The sequence below is a fragment of the Portunus trituberculatus genome, chromosome 17, assembly GCF_017591435.1.
Source record: "Portunus trituberculatus isolate SZX2019 chromosome 17, ASM1759143v1, whole genome shotgun sequence".
NCBI lineage: Eukaryota > Metazoa > Arthropoda > Malacostraca > Decapoda > Portunidae > Portunus > Portunus trituberculatus.
In genome coordinates, this window is record NC_059271.1 from 32,327,525 (window position 1) to 32,346,864 (window position 19,340).

At 39.2% G+C, this 19,340-nt stretch overlaps 1 protein-coding gene across 8 annotated transcripts in view; it reads left to right on the forward strand.

Annotated features, from left to right (window-relative positions):
• The window catches only part of LOC123505082 (chloride channel protein 2-like), an 86,588-nt gene that overhangs the window by 58,654 nt on the left and 8,594 nt on the right, over positions 1-19,340 (forward strand). For 7 of the 8 annotated variants that reach the window (XM_045256130.1, XM_045256129.1, XM_045256133.1 and 4 more), the window contains 11 exons: positions 887-1,020; positions 1,986-2,142; positions 2,757-2,882; positions 6,158-6,242; positions 9,101-9,202; positions 9,857-9,959; positions 13,727-13,858; positions 14,373-14,535; positions 15,072-15,187; positions 15,874-16,126; positions 16,992-17,109. In XM_045256130.1, the coding sequence (XP_045112065.1) occupies positions 887-1,020; positions 1,986-2,142; positions 2,757-2,882; positions 6,158-6,242; positions 9,101-9,202; positions 9,857-9,959; positions 13,727-13,858; positions 14,373-14,535; positions 15,072-15,187; positions 15,874-16,126; positions 16,992-17,109 (1,489 nt within the window). Of the gene's footprint in view, positions 1-886; positions 1,021-1,985; positions 2,143-2,756; positions 2,883-6,157; positions 6,243-9,100; positions 9,203-9,856; positions 9,960-10,680; positions 10,784-13,726; positions 13,859-14,372; positions 14,536-15,071; positions 15,188-15,873; positions 16,127-16,991; positions 17,110-19,340 lie in introns of all 8 variants that reach the window. The other variant, XM_045256127.1, reaches the window with a different exon arrangement.

Here is a 19,340-nt window from a genome sequence, read left to right on the forward strand (position 1 = left end):
AATTAGTCTTGCCATTATGCCGATGGGCAGTTATTCACTTGATTGGAGTATGATGTTTTCCACATCATGACCTTGATGCACCTGCCGTTAAATCCTTGAAACAATTTTTGACTTGTGTTGGCTTCTGAATTTTGCTATAAAAAAAATGGGACAACGATAGGAGTGAGAGAAGAGAAACACGGTGGAAGGGAGGCCAGCTGGCTTCCGCGCGCATCCTGAAGTTGAGTTTCCTGCTTGTTCCTGCCTCCGTGCCCCTCCCGACCCAATCCTCAGCCCAGATCCCCATGCCTTTCTCACCCCTTCATCGCTCAGCCTCAGGTTCTGGCTTACGAGGCTAGAGTGTTTTATCTTTTGAATTTTTGTCGTTGCGTTTTGTGAGTTTGGTTTTATTCCCGCATGAGATCGGGTTTGCCCTTGTGTTAGTGCAGCTGCTCCACGTAACTGTTCTCGTTCTGCAGAAACGTAAAAAATCCTTATTTTGCCTTTCTAAAGGAGTTGATATGGTGCTTTGTTGATGCTGACGGCGATGTTGTCCCTCAAGTTGTGCAGGTCGTGCCTTGACATTTTTATACATATTTTTTTTTTCTTCATCTAAGGCAAGGTTTTCTAATAGTTTGCCTTTGCAGCAAGGCCTTTCCTCAAGCATCTTGAATCTCCTTCCCCCAAGACCTTTTGTTACATTGTCGTGTAATTCCCCCCAGCATCCATGCCCTCTTGTTACTGAATCTTTTGTTTCCATCCGGCGTCATGTTGTGATTATCTGATTTTGAAAATTGTTTCTGGATCTTTTCTTTATTGTTATTTCTGTCTGCTCCCTCTCCCGTCTCCTCCTGTGTTCCATTCACAAAGCAAAAGGGATCACACAATTTTCTCGGCCCTCCTGCAGGATCTGGCATTCCCGAGATGAAGACCATTCTGAGGGGCGTGGTTCTGAAAGAATATCTTACTTTCAAAACCCTCATAGCGAAAGTCATTGGTCTCACCGCAACCTTGGGGTCTGGACTTCCGCTGGGAAAAGAGGTGAGTGAGTGACATCATCAGATAATAAGACTATAGTAGAAGCAATCACTTAATTTCTTCCAGTGGGTAAATCTAGTAGACATTACAGAGGCGACTTTTAGTAATCTTCACTTCTGATTTAGATCGTTAGCATTTTATATGTGGTACATATGTGCACATTACTGCAGGAAGGAGGCCTCACTCACACGCCCAGGACATCTTGGCGATCTTGACGGAATGGGAAGTAATTTGTAATGATGAGTTCTCTGCCGTGGTACATAGGCTATATATTTTGTCTCTACTATATTGTCTACCTGCCTAGCTCGCAAGCATTAGAACTGTAAGTGGTGAAGAGTAGAGTATAGTTTAATGGTGTAGTGAAATTTGAGTCAACATAAATACGATGTTGATGTTACTCCTTGAAAACCTATTTTGTAGATCTGGTGGAGCTTTTTTTTTATTATGAATCCAGGCTTTTAATTGAATTTGAGTATCTTGCTTTAAATACTAATGGCAGTGACTTTGGTGTTGGTGATACAGATTAGGACAAATAGAAAAAAAATTTGAATTAGCATTGCAGTATTTTTTTTGCGAAATTATTAACCAATCAGGAACGATGAAGCTGACTTGCTCTTCTTGTTTCCACATAAGCATGACATTATAGCTGACAGTTCAGTTCAATCATGCCAGTTTCAGAAACTGCCGCGCTCCACCACCGCTATACTTTCAAAGCATTCTAATTGAAGTGACACAGGTTTTTATGAGTGGTTCTGTTGTTGTAGTGACAAGCTTACAAACTTTTTAAATTGTTAACAGGAGAAGCACTCTTGTAAACTCTGGTATCTTATCATCTCTGTAATCTTGGAAAATAGCTATGGTGGAAGAGCAAAACACATCTGCATAACGATTCTAACCCGGCATAATGAATAATGCCAATAGCCACATTTTTCCCTCACTACAGCATCACACAAAGCTTCCTCCTCCAGGGTCCCTTCGTGCACATCGCTAGCATCGTCGCCACACTCCTTTCAAAAGCAGTCACGTCCTTCAAAGGAATCTACGAGAATGAGTCACGAAACTCTGAGATGTTGGCGGCGGCGTGTGCTGTTGGTGTGGCTTGCTCCTTCGCCGCACCCATAGGAGGTAAGTTAGGTGACGGCCGAGGTGGCGTTGCAATGGTGGTGTCACAGAATTGGGTTGAACGTTTCCAGCGAATAACGGTAAACCTAACAGAGATTCAACTTTAAGCCCTCAATACTGGAAAAAATTTTACCTTGAGAGTTGTGTACGATAAGATCTTTTTATTGACATTAGGAAGATTCAATGGAGGTTAGAAGATTAATGGCCACAATCTTCACTTTTTGATTACCCCACACGAGTTTCTGAAGTTTCATAAAATCACCAAATATTGAAACGCTTTATGATAATGAAGAGGTTAAGATGATGAATAAGATAACTGGTAATGGCTTTAAGCTTGATGAACTTAAATTTAGAAATAAAATAAGAAGAAACTTGTTCTCAAAAAGTGTGGTAGATGATTATAATAAATCCAGTAATCAAGTTGTTAGTACTGAGTCATTTAGATGGCTTTAAAATATTAGCTAAATTCATGAATGAAGATGATGAATGAAAATACTCACAGCTTCCATTATTTTCTTATTTTCATATTCTTATTTTTATTTATGCTTTCAGAAGCAGATGAGAAAAAGCTGTACCATCTCCAAGTCATTGTATGTATGTTTCTGTTTCATCTTCAGGCGTGCTCTTCAGTATCGAGGTCACCAGCGTGTACTTCGCAGTAAGAAATTACTGGCGAGGTTTCTTCGCTGCAGTCTGTGGTGCTATGATGTTCCGGCTCCTGGCTGTCTGGTTCAACGATGAAGGTAATTTTGCTGGATGTTATTTTTGTACTAGTTGTAAGAATGGGATTAGTGTGGCCTGCATTGTGTGTGTGAGAGAGAGAGAGAGAGAGAGAGAGAGAGAGAGAAATTTCAGAGGGAAAATTTAGTTTGAAAATGTCTTTTTTACACACACACACACACACACACACACACACACACACACACACACACACACACACACACACACACACACACACACACACACACACACACACACACACACACACACACACACCAGAAAGAGACGTAAGAAACAGTTTTGGTTACATAATGTAGCAATGCCTAGAGAAGTTAATTACGAAGATGCGAACCTGCAAACATTCACCCTCTTGAGAAGCACATGGGAATGAATGTTGGTTGTTCCTGCCACCGCATCACTGATCAACACTTCCTGTTACTATAGTTGAAAATAATTGTTCATTTTGCCACCTTGTGTATCCATTGGTCGTGCACATGTTTGGTATATAGACAGGGCGAAATAGTTTGTGTGAGGCGCCTTTCAAATCATGATGTATGAGTATGGGGAAGTTAGTTTATGTGTGTCTGAGGTGAATCTAAGTAAATTGCTCGAAATCAATTGCTCGAAAAATAAGTTATCGAATTATCAATTGCTCGAACAGTATATTGCTGGAAATGCCTCGGAGCACTCATCTTAGCCGTCAATCTTCTGTATGCTGAATTACCACACGATGGCAGAGTTGGTCTCTGTAAGTGTGGCTTTCGGTCCTTCTTCCCATAGCAACCATATTCATTGTCATTAGCCTTCCCTTACAGTCTTCGGTTAATTGTTAAATATTCGTCACTGGATTAAATGAATATTGTTGGTGTTGTAAATTTTCTGGATTTAAGAATAATATGATAACATAAATCTTCAATTACTTCCATCAAACAAATAGCTTATTTATTTATTTGTCTATTATTTTTTATCTATTTTATTACTTTTATTATTATTATTATTATTATTATTATTATTATTATTATTATTATTATTATTATTATTATTATTATTATTATTATTATTATTATTATTTTCATTATTATTCTCATTATTATTATTATTATTATTATTATTATTATCATCATCATCATCATCATCATCATCATCATCATCATCATCATCATCATCATCATCATCATCATCATCACTATCATTACTGTCACTGTGTATGTGCAGGAAATGAAGTAAAACAAACCATAAAATGATGTGAATCGTATAAGTTGCCACACGAATACACAAAAGAAATCGGAAACTGTTTTTCATCATTACCACTGTACACGAGTGTATGTATATAGCCTATATATGTATGTATGTATGTATGTATGTATGTATGTGTGTATGTATGTATGTATGAAGAAAGAGGAAAACATATCAAACCTCCAAGCCAACAATCCTTATTACTTGAAAATTGAACGAAGAAATAAAAAAAAAAAATTCCCGCCGAGACTTACACTGCGCGGCAAAACTCCACGGAAACCACTCCCGCGTTTCACTAACTCTACGGGCGCGCGGAACATTTTTCACACCTTCCTTTGCGCTTCTTAAATCCTTTTGAAACTGTTCATGTTGCTAATACCTTTTTTATTGTTGTATTTGCTGTGCTTGTTGGTGTCTGGGATTATGTTGTGTGTGCGATGCTCTTGTTGGCCGTGGCGTCTGTGTTGGGTGGTGTGGTGGACACGACGCGGAGATGGTGGTGGTGATGGTGGTGGGTGTTGACAGCGAGCAGCGCGGGAGGGGATACACACACACACACAGAGAGAGAGAGAGAGAGAGAGAGAGAGAGAGAGAGAGAGAGAGAGAGAGGCTGTCTTTATATTATATTGCAGATATGCTAGCTTTTTTCCTTTCTCTCTCTCTCTCTCTCTCTCTCTCTCTCTCTCTCTCTCTCTCTCTCTCTCTCTCTCTCTCTGAACTACTTTGCTTTGGCCGATATTTCTCATTAAAGCACTATTTTCGCACAATCTGCCTTTCGAACAATTGATTTCGACCACTTTATACTTTCGGTAAATCGATTTCGAGCAATTTACTGGATACCGTCTGAGGCATAGGAAAGAATGTCTCCAATTTTGTAAAGAGAAGGACAGCTTGTACTTGTTTCAGCGTGTGGAAGGGCCGCTTGTGTCTAGTCTGTGGTAGAAGAGGCGTGTTTGTCTTCTCGTGTAAACCTGAGAGTGTCTTGTAGTTCCTATGTTCATGGTAGAGACAGAAGGAGGAGGAGGAGGAGGAGGAAGAGTAGTAGTACCTTAGTATTTTGTGTCAGAGAAAGGTTGTGTCCTTTTTATTTGGTTTTAGAGAGTGAAAGTTTATTCGTGTATGTTCTGGAGGAAAGGGAAAGAGCTCTTCTGTTCTGAAGGTGTATTTATCAAATGGGTGGGTAGGTGTCTGCTTGAAGGAGAGGGAGTGAAAGTACTACTTGTGTCTGTTCTATGAGCTTGTGAGGCGTCTGTTCCAGTACTACATTTGTAGCAAAGTATCCCCACTCCCCAGCCACGTTGACCCCGCTCTTCCAGACTTCATTTAAGGTCGACATTCCTTTTGATCCTCAAGAGCTAAGTGTCTTCGCTCTTGTCGGGTAAGAGTGTGATGCGAAAGCGGCCAGCCGAGAGAAACCGACTCATTATTGCATTCGGCTCTGTTGATTATTGTCTTTTCGGATCCATTTCGGAATTTGTTTGCTTCTATTGATGGATGGTAATGGAAAGACACTGAATATTAAATCCTTTTCTTGTAACTTAATTTGATGACCAAAGAGCTAGTTTTGTGCAGAGACGACTTCTCTTGCCTGCCTGGCTGGGCGATGGCGAGCAAGGATATTTCTAACCTGAGTTATTCATGATTACCAAGCACTCCTCCCTGCTGTTCCAGGACGGGGCGTGTGGCGAGACAGGCCCTCACGCTCTTGTTATCTGATATTTCTGTTTGTTTCTTTAGTAACATTTTCATCTATTGTTCTGTTACCAACTATGTCATTTTTTAATTGCACCATTAGCACTAACAGTATGTTTTGAGTTTCGTGTACCGCGTAACGTTTTTATCCCAGCATTGATTGATTTGCAGTGACTCACCTTGACACTATGAGAAGCTTTGTCAATCATAATACCTACTTTTCGTAAATTATGATGACTAAGGTTTCTACACTTTGTTCAAGATTCACATAATTCAGACCTACATTACTAATACAGTCCTCTTCGCAGGTAAACACTACACAGCAAGTACATGTGTTAATGTAATGGCATTTCCTTGTTCCTGTTCCCAGAAACCTTGACCGCTCTCTTCAAGACTAACTTCAAGGTTGGATACCCGTTCGATCCTCAGGAGTTGTTCGTCTTTGCTCTCATCGGGTAAGGTCAGGCGGATTGTGTACAGTACAATGCTGGGTCTGCCGTGGACCTCTGTGCCTCCCCAGTGTAGCTTCCTTCTTGATTCACTCATTTAAGAACTCTTCATCAAATATCATTTATTGTATGTACATAATATTACATTCATGTTGTTATCAAATAGCTTATCAAAATGCACTAGGACATCCAAACATTTTCCCTTTGCACGACATGATTGCTTCAGTTCAGGAGTTTTGATATATTGTGCCATGGATAGGGATGAAAACGTTGAGGTACAAACTGTTGTTGCATCACTCACTGCGTCAGTACTTGTGAACAATGAAATATTTTTTTTACACTGGTATACATTTTTTTTTTTTGATAATCAGGCAGAATAATAACACTTTGATCTCATTAACTTGTAAAACTTTGTTTATAGTAGGACTTTCTCTGTCGATGTTGTGGGTACGTTTGCAGTGTTCAATTAGATTATGTTTACTTAGCCTGCACGTCTTGGCCAGTGATAGTAAGTGTCAGCTGCCAAAGAGCCACTCGAGGCCCTGACACCCTGGCACCCACCTGTCCTGAGTCACACCGCGGTGCGTTCCTGCTCGCGACTTGCCTTTAATTAACTATTTTGGGATGCCTTGCTTTGTCATACCACACAGTACCGTTAAACGTTCGCACGCACGCCCGCACACGCGCATACGCTTCAAGTTCATATACTTACTGTGAATGATTTCCATACTCAGTTCACTTCGTCCTGTGAGTGGTCACGGCCTCAAGTCTGAAGCAATGGTACCAATCTTAGTTTGTAAGGCTCTTCCTTCTCTAATTTGAATAGTCTGTGTTGTTTGCCGTTTCCTTATTTCTATAATGATTGTTAATTATTAATAGCATTTGCTTTGATTTAAGAACAAAAATAAATATGGAGTTACTTCACAACACTAACAGCTTCTTGCCCAAACCAATGGATGAAAGTAATCCTTCTGCTTCTGAGAATGCTCTTATTTTTTCATTGATTTCTTATTGTTTTTGGTTTTATGATTCATTAAGTGTTTTTGTTTTCCAAACTATGAGGCAAAAGTAAGTATGTATTCAGTATCACTATTCGGTATCAAAATATGTGCGTGGCGACGCCTGTAGAGCGCCCCGTAGAGCAAGGGCAAGAACAGCTGTCATGTGAGTGCCTGGTATTTCTACAGCATCATGAACCCTAATGTGTAGGTGATGGGTAGTGAAGAGTCCATTCTCTCTCCACGCGTGGTGACTTAACTTTTATCCCCATCTGCAATTTTTATCACGCCTGTTATTGGTGGTTTCCCAACAGTCTTTGATTCCTCTTTTGCTTTAACCTGCGGAATTCCTTAACTTGCGGTGGAATCCTGTTTATTGACAAAGACTGTTTCTGCTTGACCAAAGTGTTTATGACTCGTTATTTATTCTTCTGTAAAGACTTTCATTTAATCTGATTAAAGAAAAAAATGGGGCAACAATTGTCATTCGGTCTGCCAACCTACATATTTGTCTTCCTGTCTTCTGAACCTTTTAAGTCTGTTCACGATCTCTAATATCATTGACAGTTGAACCAAGTAAAAATTTGTAAACCAGTAATAGTAATCTTTTGCCTTTATCAGAAGAATTTTGTTGAGCTTTTCTGTCTTTTTCCCTTTATGGATGACTGGCTTAGTTTTGCTTATGCTTCAATCCTTGCTCCTTGAACCATCACCTTCAGAGTTCCTCTTGACCTATTTGTTGGTATAGTGCACTACTGTAGCAAACGATCTTTCCTCTTCTGAACTTACTGACAATAGGTACTTTTTATCATTCACCCTCTTCCTGTTGCTCATTAATGTTCCTTCGGCTCTAAGATAATTTCCTTGGCCTTCATGTGATCATTTCTCTATTCCATTTTCAATAGACTATCCTTTGAAATAGAGCTAAAAACACAAGAAAGCCAACAGGGCGGTTTACTTCGGGTCTTATGTAGTTTGTCCCTTGATAACCGATTCTTCTTCAATGAGGCATTTGGAATATCCTTCACTGTGATGTTTGACTAAATTTCACATCTCGCTCACACACATAAACACACACACACACACACACACACACACACACACACACACACACACACACACACACACACACACACACACACACACACACACACACACACACACACACACACACACACACACGGTAGCTCAGTGGTTAGAGCGCTGGCTTCACAAGCCAGAGGACCGGGGTTCGATTCCCCGGCCGGGTGGAGATATTTGGGTGTGTCTCCTTTCACGTGTAGCCCCTGTTCACCTAGCAGTGAGTAGGTACGGGGTGTAAATCGAGGAGTTGTGACCTTGTTGTCCCGGTGTGTGGTGTGTGCCTGGTCTCAGGCCTATCCGAAGATCGGAAATAATGAGCTCTGAGCTCGTTCCGTAGGGTAACGTCTGGCTGTCTCGTCAGAGACTGCAGCAGATCAAACAGTGAAACACACACACACACACACACACACACACACACACACACACACACACACACACACACACACACACACACACACAATGAGGTATGTTTCATTTCACAATATTTTGTCCCTCCTATTGTTCTTTCCATACTTACTGCTCTCCTGAATACGGTTACTGCATGCCTTAAATATCCCGTAATAGAGCTTTCAGCTTTTCTTCATTTTGCTAACAGAAAAAAAAATTATTCTCGTTCCTTCATCTCATTTATTAAGGTTTGGACTGCTATCTATTGTAAAACTATAAACTATAAACACGGGCACATTTAGGCAAAGCGAGACTGAGGTGGTTACCGTTTTCCACATTTTGTTAGAATAAACCACCATTGTCAGCTTTTGAGTGTTTCTGTTATGCCGTGGACAGCGTCATGTGTGGGTTCCTGGGCGCCTTCTTCGTGTGGGTGCATCGCCAGTATGTCATCTTTATGCGCAGGAACAAGAAGATGAAAGCCTTCCTTCAGAAAAGGTTAGTGATGCTATAGTCTCATATGGATTTACTGTATATATATATATATATATATATATATATATATATATATATATATATATATATATATATATATATATATATCATAATGCAATATCCTTCAAAATTTTTGTATCATAATGCAGTAGTGATATAATGCCTATAATGATTATACAGATTCATAATATATTGTCTATAGTTGTAGCTTTAAAAGGGATCTTATGTTTTATCATAAAATACATCGTGTGAATCATTCATTAACCGTACCTGTACTACTTCATGATTATTTTTATTTTATGCTTTGCGCTTCCGAGTGAAATTCCATGTCCCCACCCAGCCACCTCCTCCCGCTGCTCCAGCACTGACGCGTCCCGCTGAAGGCTATGACACCTCGGTCCACCTTGCCAGTATTCAACTCATTCATCATTCTCAAGTTTTAATTATAGTTTCATATTAATGAGCCTTCAGCAGGAACATGTAAAGATGAGTTCTTGAATTATTCAATGCACAATTTTCAAAGTTGCAAGTGCTAAGTCCCATTTTCATCAAATGGTGTTGGTATCTGAAAACTGTCATGAATTCAGCCTCCAGTTCTGTTTTCCTCCTGCATGAGACCCTTCATGTGTGCCCTTTCCAATTTTTATCCCTGAACAGCCGCCTGTTGTATCCTCTCCTCGTCACCTTACTTTATGGGTCCGTGTCCTTCCCTCTCGGCCTTGGACAGTTCTGGGCTACTGATCTCAACAACCACCACCAAGTGAGTCGGTTAGGCAATATTTCGGTACATTCACACGTACAGACGAACAGTGTTAAAGTGAAAGGTGTTAAATGATAACGGAGGTGCTCCGCTAGTAAGTTATACAATACGAGTACTTGCGGGATTACTACTACTCACCAGCTGAGGTGGATCGGAATGCTCTAAGTCAGTGATGTGGAGGAAACCTCACAACTAACGAGTGCTGCAGCAGAACTGAAGCATAGGCATGACTAGCTATTAACACTTCTTTCGGGAATGTTGGAGTCCTATAACTCAAAGTATCTTAACATTTTCGTCACACCTCAACGATCAGCACTGGACAGGTAAGTCATGAAATTATTCCATCCTGTAAAACACTTGTAAATCTACCATACCAACATATTAGTTTTCACTGCCATGAATCATTACATAAACTCGTATATACAGCATCTTCAGGCTTACCTACTCTTTACTCCACCTGGGCCTCACTGCGTCAGCCATGAAGGGCAGCATGTCTTTTACTTGCCATGCACAATAATTTGCTCAACCTTCCGGATGACTAACTCCTCTCGACATACATTCGCTTGATACCTGTTGCCTGTCATAAATTTTCTCCCTCCAATTTGTGGCCTTTGCTTCTTTTTCATTCAGTTTGTTCTTTTCTTTTCTTTCTTCCTTTTCTGTTCTTCCTTAAATTCACTTCCGACGCGGAGTGGATTCAGGCTTTCTTTTTGTCTGTCAGCCGATTCGCGTATCCCGTCTCGATGACGCTCTTCCTGCTCAGTGTCCAGTTTCCGCATCTTCTGGGGCAGTTCATATCCTCCCATCAGTCATCCCACCATCAGGTAGGTGTAGCTTCCACTCCTCTTCATCCTGCTTCGGTGCTTTCACACCCTGACAGGGTGTTCTGCCCCTTCTCTCTCCGTGTTCAGCCGCTTGCTGTTCCCTCTGCTGCTAACCGTGGGCATCGTGTCACTCACCTTCCCGACCGGCTCGGGTCAGTTTTTTGCAGCGCATCTCACTACTCACCACCAAGTAAGGCGACAGTTGTGGTTTATGCCTCTTGCAGTATTGTATAACAAAAAAAAAAAGCATCTGCATGTCAGCATTGTTGTATACTAATTACAGTAAACAGATACTTTGATAGAGCTTGACCGTCTCTCTCTCTCTCTCTCTCTCTCTCTCTCTCTCTCACGCCGCAGCTGCCCTAAGGCGACTTTGTGATGCTTCCATACTTTGGTCTAACCATGTGCACCCACCTCGATAAGGCACTGGTCGGGTGTAGTCTGCCTTATTTACGAGTATTGGCTGGCATGAATTCGTATATTTTTTTTAAATGTCTGCTTGAGCGGACATGTGTGTGTGTGTGTGTGTGTATGTGTGTGTGTGTGTAATACATCGTATTCACTGTTTGATCTGCTGCAGTCTCTGATGAGACAGCCAGACGTTATCTTACGGAACGAGCTCAGAGCTCATTATTTCCGATCTTGGGATAAGTCTGAGACCAGGCACACACCACACACCGGGACAACAAGGTCACAACTCCTCGATTTACATCCCGTACCTACTCACTGCTAGGTGAACAGGGGCTACACCCAAATATCTCCACCCGGCCGGGGAATCGAACCCCGGTCATCTGGCTTGTGAAGCCAAGCGCTCTAACCACTGAGCTACCGGGCTGTGTGTGTGTGAAAATTTCTGATCTGTGGGTCAGGTGGAACAAATCGCTAAATAATTTACAATATACTTTTCAACATAATAGATCTATGAACCGTAAAAATCCAATCCATGCATTATGAGTGGAGAGTCGTTTCTTGGCTACCGTTTTCAGCTGAAGTACTTGTTGCCTTTCACAGCTTTGTGTGTAGCATCTTGAAGGACAGTTAGATCTTAGGCTGTCCATAGTTTATACCCACGTTTGTTAATATTCATCCCCTCAGCTGTCCTTGGTGCAGTAGCTTAAAACTATCTTTTAGATGACCAGAATGAAGTATGTGGGAGATACTAAATCTGTCATCGTGGTAGTTGGTCGTCTATTGAACGTCTGTCTATCAATATTAGCACCTGAAAATTTCAATAGAAGTTTTTGTAGTTGATATTATGAGGTGAGAGTGTTGGTCAGGTTTGTAAAACCTGCAATGGGTAGCCTACCAATCGGCAATCACTAGTCTCGGTCACAACGTTTCATTAATTTCAAGGAAGTGGTTAATATATGTGGGAAATATAGTATTTCCAAGAAAACATTACATATTTGTTCGATGGTGGGCATTTCACGTCATTATTATTACATAAATATATCAATAAAAAACGTAAACTCGCTATGATTTGGAGTTCTAAAAGTGGAACCACCGGATTAAGAAGGCAAACTGAGCACGTTCAGAGAGGAAAACTATGATGTATGTAATAAACCACGTGTAACTTTGTTATTGAACTATTTATTTATGTATCAAAGTTTACAACACCATTATAGGAAATATAGATAAATTCCTTCAGCTTGTAACGCGAGTATCAGTTGGTTCGCCAGAATCCGAAGCAGGCAGAGAACGAGAAGCTTGACTGCCTGAGAGGTGAGATGGAGGTAGTGGCACTATAGTCATGCGGTGTTATTCCAGTGTACCAAGTGTCAATCAGAGTGCAATATACTACTCATCAAGGTTTATTCATAAGACGGTATGTAGATGTTTTTCGTCACCAAGTCTCCTTTCACGTGGTACTCCAAGCATTTGCCACTGCACAGCCAGTGCACCGTCCACTCTTGAGTCTTGCTGTGCGGCGTGCCTCGTGGTTGTGGCAACAAAGGCATGTATGTATGTAGGCTACAGATAGTTCTGTTACTGTGTCAGTCTTGTGTAGATATATTGCAATATAGTTTTGTCCTCGTGTTATCACAAAATGTAATGTGAATTTGCATGTTTCTATTCATAAAACAAGTAGACTTTTTTTTTTTTACGTGAAGAATCTTGTATTTACGAACTTAATCCAGAAGTGACCAGAACCCATGTTGTGCCAGGTGCCGCCCATAGACCGTGCTGTAATTACATTTTGTTGACCAAGAACCAACTTTGTATCCATATGGTGCATGATCTGTTCGCTCCTCAAGATGGGTTGATGCATTTTAAGAACAGAGTGTGGGGGTTCACATGAGTATTGCCAGAGACCTGGAACATGGAGCTACAATATTGTTCAGCAAAGAAAATAAATCTACTCCTTTTGATATGGTTGATTTGTTGAGGAGCTAAATTCAGATCTGAGTACAAAATACTACTTCGATCTATATAATATGATGAAATTAGCTCTACATTATAGCTACAAGTGATGGAATTACATAGTACTATTTCTACTGGTATGGAAGGTGCCACTGAAGTTGAATGATGACTATACACTAAAAAGTTCTGTTCATGGTTACTATTAGTTCTTATCAGTAACTCATGATACAACTACATGTTATGTTAGTATACATACTCGCTTGACTTTATGCTTATTACATTTTTTTTATGCAGCTGGCTATTAGTGACTGGTACTGATGCCTTTAAAAATCAACGCCACACCTGAAACAAGAGTTGGATTAAATTAGGTAGGCTAGGCTTAAGTAAGTTAGGTTTAAGCAAGGTTATGTTATATTCAAGCTAGGTTACGTTAGGTTGGGTTACTTTAGATTTAGGGTTAGGGTTAGGGTTAGGTTGGATTGTTTGTTTGGGTCTAGTTAGTCAGGGAAACCAAAATAGATGTTGAATTTTTAACATTTTAAGCAAGACGTATGATTTCAATGGGATTTCTTTCTTCCAAAGGTTGTGGAATTATTCAGCAATGTGACATGGACCAAAGAGGACCACACCGTTCATGAATTTGAGTTAGTTGAGAACTGGCGAACTCCCTGGACTGGCATCTTTATCAATCTTTTGCTGTATATTACCTTCACAGTGAGTACTGCAACAGTCTTGACATATAATTACATTGTACAGTACTTCGTACAATCATCATTAAAATGTGGTGCCAACAGTGACATGAACAATACAAAACCTAGCTACTACCTGGATCATGTGTTATGTTGGTTAGGTCAGTATGCATGGTTTGACGTGATACTGATGGATACCAGTCACCCAGCCTGTAATGACATACAGCAATGATCCCTAGTGTGCATTTGTTGCCACCATAGTCACCAAATGTGTCTAATAATATCACCATTGTGACAGAATGGGAGTTACTGTACAGTCCTGAAATTATTCTCCTGGTATATCTAGCTATATTCTTAAAATTTCTCATGATATTATATTATGCAGGTACTTATTCATATATGGTTTATCCCATCCTGAAGATTTCCTCAAGCTGATGGCAGCAGCTAAAAGATTCTTGTTTTACTCCTGTCCTGGTATGCTCCATCCGTCTCACTGTAGCTCTCACTCCTTTTCACATGTTGCAATTTTTCGTTTCCAGTTTGGAGGAAGTGTTGTGGCAAGCACCCTTCCAGTGCCTTCAGGAATTTTCATCCCTGTCTTCAAGATTGGAGCAGCACTCGGAAGGATTGTAGGAGAAACAATGGCATCAACTTTTCCCAAAGGCTTAAGCTATGGAGGACACAATCATATAATCATACCTGGTAGGTGATGATCTTGTACAATATGCAGCATTCAGAAAGAGATTCAGTACAGTAGAGGCCAAGTTTACTGCGAGATCATGTTCCAAAGGCACTTGCGTATTACTAAAATCAGTGTTATATTTACACTACCCATAACATGCTCAGTGCCAGACATCCATTCACCAACATAGAATTAATGTTCCTACCCAGGGCTGAATTGAGAGGTCTTTACTTAAGATCCTTAGGTAGTGTTTTATTTCCCTATCTGTCCTCCATTAAATTCAGCCAAGGCAACTTTATTGAGTCACCACAATACATATCTTCTCATCTTATCCATTACCATCCTCAGCTCTCTCTCTCTCTCTCTCTCTCTCTCTCTCTCTCTCTCTCTCTCTCTCTCTCTCTCTCTCTCTCTCTCTCTCTCTCTCTCTCTCTCTCTCTCTCTCTCTCTCTCTCTCTCTCTCTCTCTCTCTCTCTCTGACAGTAACAACTATATTGGGAAATAATGTGTATTTGTGTGTTTTTGTGCTTACTTATCAGCCAGACTTTTCCCTCAGGTGGGTATTCCATAGTGGGAGCTGCTGCCTTGGCTGGAGCAGTGACCCACACTATCTCCACATCTGTCATAGTGTTTGAACTCACTGGTCAGATTACCCACATTCTTCCAGTGATGGTAAGTGTCTTGTCTGTCTTACGCATCAGTGCAATTATGTTATTGGTGTAGAATTCTTGCATGTAATAGATTTTGTGATGTTTAAGTATAGTGAACTTTAAAAAATGGGTATACATCTATATATGTAACATATGCAGTAAATCTCCCATGAATGTATATGTAACACATTAATTTGTTTTAGATTTGCTGTTCTGCAGTTTTATTCCAGTGGAAAAATACACAAACAAGATTGTTTTTACCATCAGGTTCCTCTTATAAAGGGGGACACAATGGGCAGTGGAAACATTCTTTGAAATTTCAAAGTACAGTGCTTAGAGTGGCAGCAGAAGTAGCTGGATGTAGAATAGCTTGGGAGTGGAAAGGAGTAAGAGACAAAGTATGCAATAAAAGAGGAAAGCATATGAGAAAAGAGATGTGTTAGAGGAAACCTAAGTAAATAATACAAGTCTTGAAATAAAAAAAGTAAAGGACCTTATAAGAGGAAATGAAAGGAGGTTTGATAATGCTTTTGATAGAGAATGGTGAAAAAAATGGATAGATAGATTTCTACTCTCTATTACCTTCTTAAAGAATTTGTTTGGAGGAAAGGATTGAAGATATGGTAACCCCTTGTTGGTTATTTATGTTACTGATACATAAGTTCAAGTTTTAGATTATATCACTACTTTTCATATTTATATTTCCAGATTGCAGTTCTTATAGCTAATGGTATTGCGCAACTGCTTCAGCCATCAGTTTATGACTCAATCATCCAAATAAAAAAGCTGCCATACCTACCAGACATCCTGACAGCCACTTCTGGTGCCTATAACATCTATGTGGAGGACTTCATGGTGCGTGACGTCAAGTACATTTGGTATGGCATCACCTACCGGCAGCTGAAGAACATTTTGAAAGAACATAAAAAGATCAGATCTCTACCTCTTGTTGATTCTCCAGGTGAGTTGTTTATATATATATATATATATATATATATATATATATATATATATATATATATATATATATATTTTTTTTTTTTTTTTTTTTTTTTTATCTTCATCCTATTTGCAAGATACTTTAAAGGAGGATAAAGCAAACCCTCTCTAATCTGGAATCCTCTCAAATCAGGAAGTGCCTCTGAGCTCTTAGAAATACTGCAATAGTGATGTGTGACTTATAAAGAAGTGCATGCTGTTACAACAGTACAGGGATTTCGTAAATTATGTGAGAGATATATTCATGAAAGGATTTTGTGATGTAAAAATTGCATAAAGTGAACATGAACTAAACTTTACAGTATATTCTAAGTCTGGAGGATTGCATTTACTTGATGTTAACTAGAAGCATACAGCGTGTTGGCGGTAAACATGGGGAACACCTGGTGACAGTGTCCACATCACGGAACTAAACCAACTATGGAACTTGATTTTTTTTGACAAAGTGTTGTTCTAAATAATCTGTGTAATATGAAAAAAAATTACTGTTTTTCCTTAGTGTTATTCAAAAATTGCTTATTCTAAACACATATAAATCAAGAAATCCATGTACAGAAGTTGCACTTGTGATTGAAACAAGGAAAAATAATACCAGACATATGTATTGTCAGTAGATGAGTATGACATGAGGGAATATTGTAAGGTTGGTCAAAGATAAAGGCTGCATGTTTTGTATTTATAAGGAGAATCCCAAATCAACATTAAACACATTTTCATCCCATTTTGTTGCATACAGGTAGTAATGTTGGTTATATACAAAATAGAAAGGTTTCATGTCAGTCTCCAAATTGATGGTGTTGCTTAATGTTTATTGGGAATGCTTTCAGACTCCATGATCCTGCTGGGCTCCATCCAGCGCTCTGAACTCATCTCAATGTTGGAGGAACACCTTGGCAAAGACAGACGCCTCAAAGTGATCAACAAATGGAAGTATGCCGCACAAAGGTGAGTCCATCTTATTCTCTCTCTCTCTCTCTCTCTCTCTCTCTCTCTCTCTCTCTCTCTCTCTCTCTCTCTCTCTCTCTCTCTCTCTCTCTCTGGGTAGAAAAAGTTAATTGACAAATATGTAAAGGAAATTGAGATAAAATAGACACAATATAAACATATGATTAATGAGCAATAGTCATAATTCCATATTTTACATTTGGAACAAAGTTAAGATTTTGTAAGCAGGATTTGAATGATAACACTGTCACATGCTAAATTTTAGTAATAGTATTTAAATGTTAATGATTGAACATAAGAGAGTTTAGTTTTACTGTGAGATGTGAAATTTTTACCAGATTTCTTTATAAAGATGTGAAATTTTCACCAAATTTCTTTCTCTTTTGTTGCATCACTTTTGGGAAGTTATTCGTAAGTTTTTGTCTCAAATTTGCTTTCATTGTTTTTTTTCCATTAAGGTTTAATCTTATGGCTGTCTTTAAAAATGGAAATGTGATAATAGTTTCACTTGCTTGTTGCAGCAGTGCCACACACACACCACACACTTACAGCCATAGCAGACACTGACTTGTGTTGCGTTATTATTCATTTTTATTTTCTGATTAGAGCGTGTGAAATGATAGACATTAAAGTAAATAAATTTTTATAAAAAATAATTGTCAAAACTAAAGCAATTAAAAAAATTATTTCATATTTTAATTTCACATGCATTCACACATCTTTGGGCTTGCTTTTCTTGACACCAATTTTCCATTTTTCTCCCAGTTAGGCATAACAGAATTCCAGTGGCTGACAATGACTGTGTGCTACTAAGAATTTGAATGTTGTTTTCATGTTGTCATGCTGGGCACTGCTGCATAATTTCACATCACATTTCTATACTACCATTTAAACCTCATTCTCTCTCTCTCTCTCTCTCTCTCTCTCTCTCTCCTTTGGAAGATGAAATTTGTAAAAATGAAAGGAAAATGAATAGTGAATTACTAATGGTATGTTGTATATATTCAGAAATATCTTCAGTGTACATTTTCAATTGTTATATATCACCCTCACTAGAGAAGCTCATTGTTTCATTAGATGCACACACTAAGATAGAACAGTAGGATTAAATAAATGATAAGACAGAAAGAAATTATATGATGATAAGATTGTTTGACTTTGGCTGCCTTTGGATAGTAAACTCCCTCTCCTGCTGAAAACCAACTCTCTGATTGGGTAGGTGAATCAGGAGTCCACCACTCACTCATAGTCTGTATGCAGTAGATTTGCCACTTACATTGTGTCGTACATTAAGTGAAACGTCTATTAAACAGTGAATGACACCACAAGTAAAATTAATTCCATTTGTATGTCCCTGTCCTTTGGCTTATTCTCTCAGCTCTGTAAGGAGACTGGTGACTAAGTGAGTCTTTTTTTTTCTTTATATTTTTGTTGCCCTTGGCCCTATATACACATAGTAATTTACCTACTTTGTCATGATTAGCTTGTGAAGTTGGATGTTTCTTCTTGTTACTTTGACCTTGCTTAGTCCCATCTTGTGTCATGACTTTTTCAAACCATGTGCAATGATCTAGAGCAAATTCATTAACTGGACCTTGTCTAAGTAGTTTTTATTTTAATCTTATACAGTAAACTAGAACAAATTCATTAACAGGACAACTTCTAGGTAGTTTTTATTCAGGCTGTGGTTACACACTGTCAGCTTCATTGGTTTCCACAGTTTGAATGAATAAGTAAGATGATCAAACTACAATAACAAAGACAAGATATGAAAGAACAGACACATGGAATGGCAGTCTTGTTTTTGGTATTTTTCCTTTTCCTGCTATCAAGTAACTGGCAAATTTACTGCACATAAGATTGATTAGATTTAGTATGGCAGTAACTCGGTGAATTATTTATATAGTACTCTCTCACATTTTGTGTGTAATTTGTTGTGGAAGTGTGCATATCAATTTGAGAAATGAGTGTGTTTCATGAGATCCAAGCCCCAGAGTTGAGTACCTACAAGGCATATTTGCAACAGCACAGCATGTTTTCTCACTTTTCTTTCTAATGGCAAGAATAAAAATAGTCACAAATGTAGGACAAAAGTACTTACTTTCCTCCTTTCAAAAGCTTGTCTGGAACTTTCTTTTGGTCATTAATTGTAACTTTCAGTAATCTGTCAGTTTTGTGCCACATTGCACACCTGTACAAGCTTTGAGTGGATTGGATGGTGGTAAGGTTAC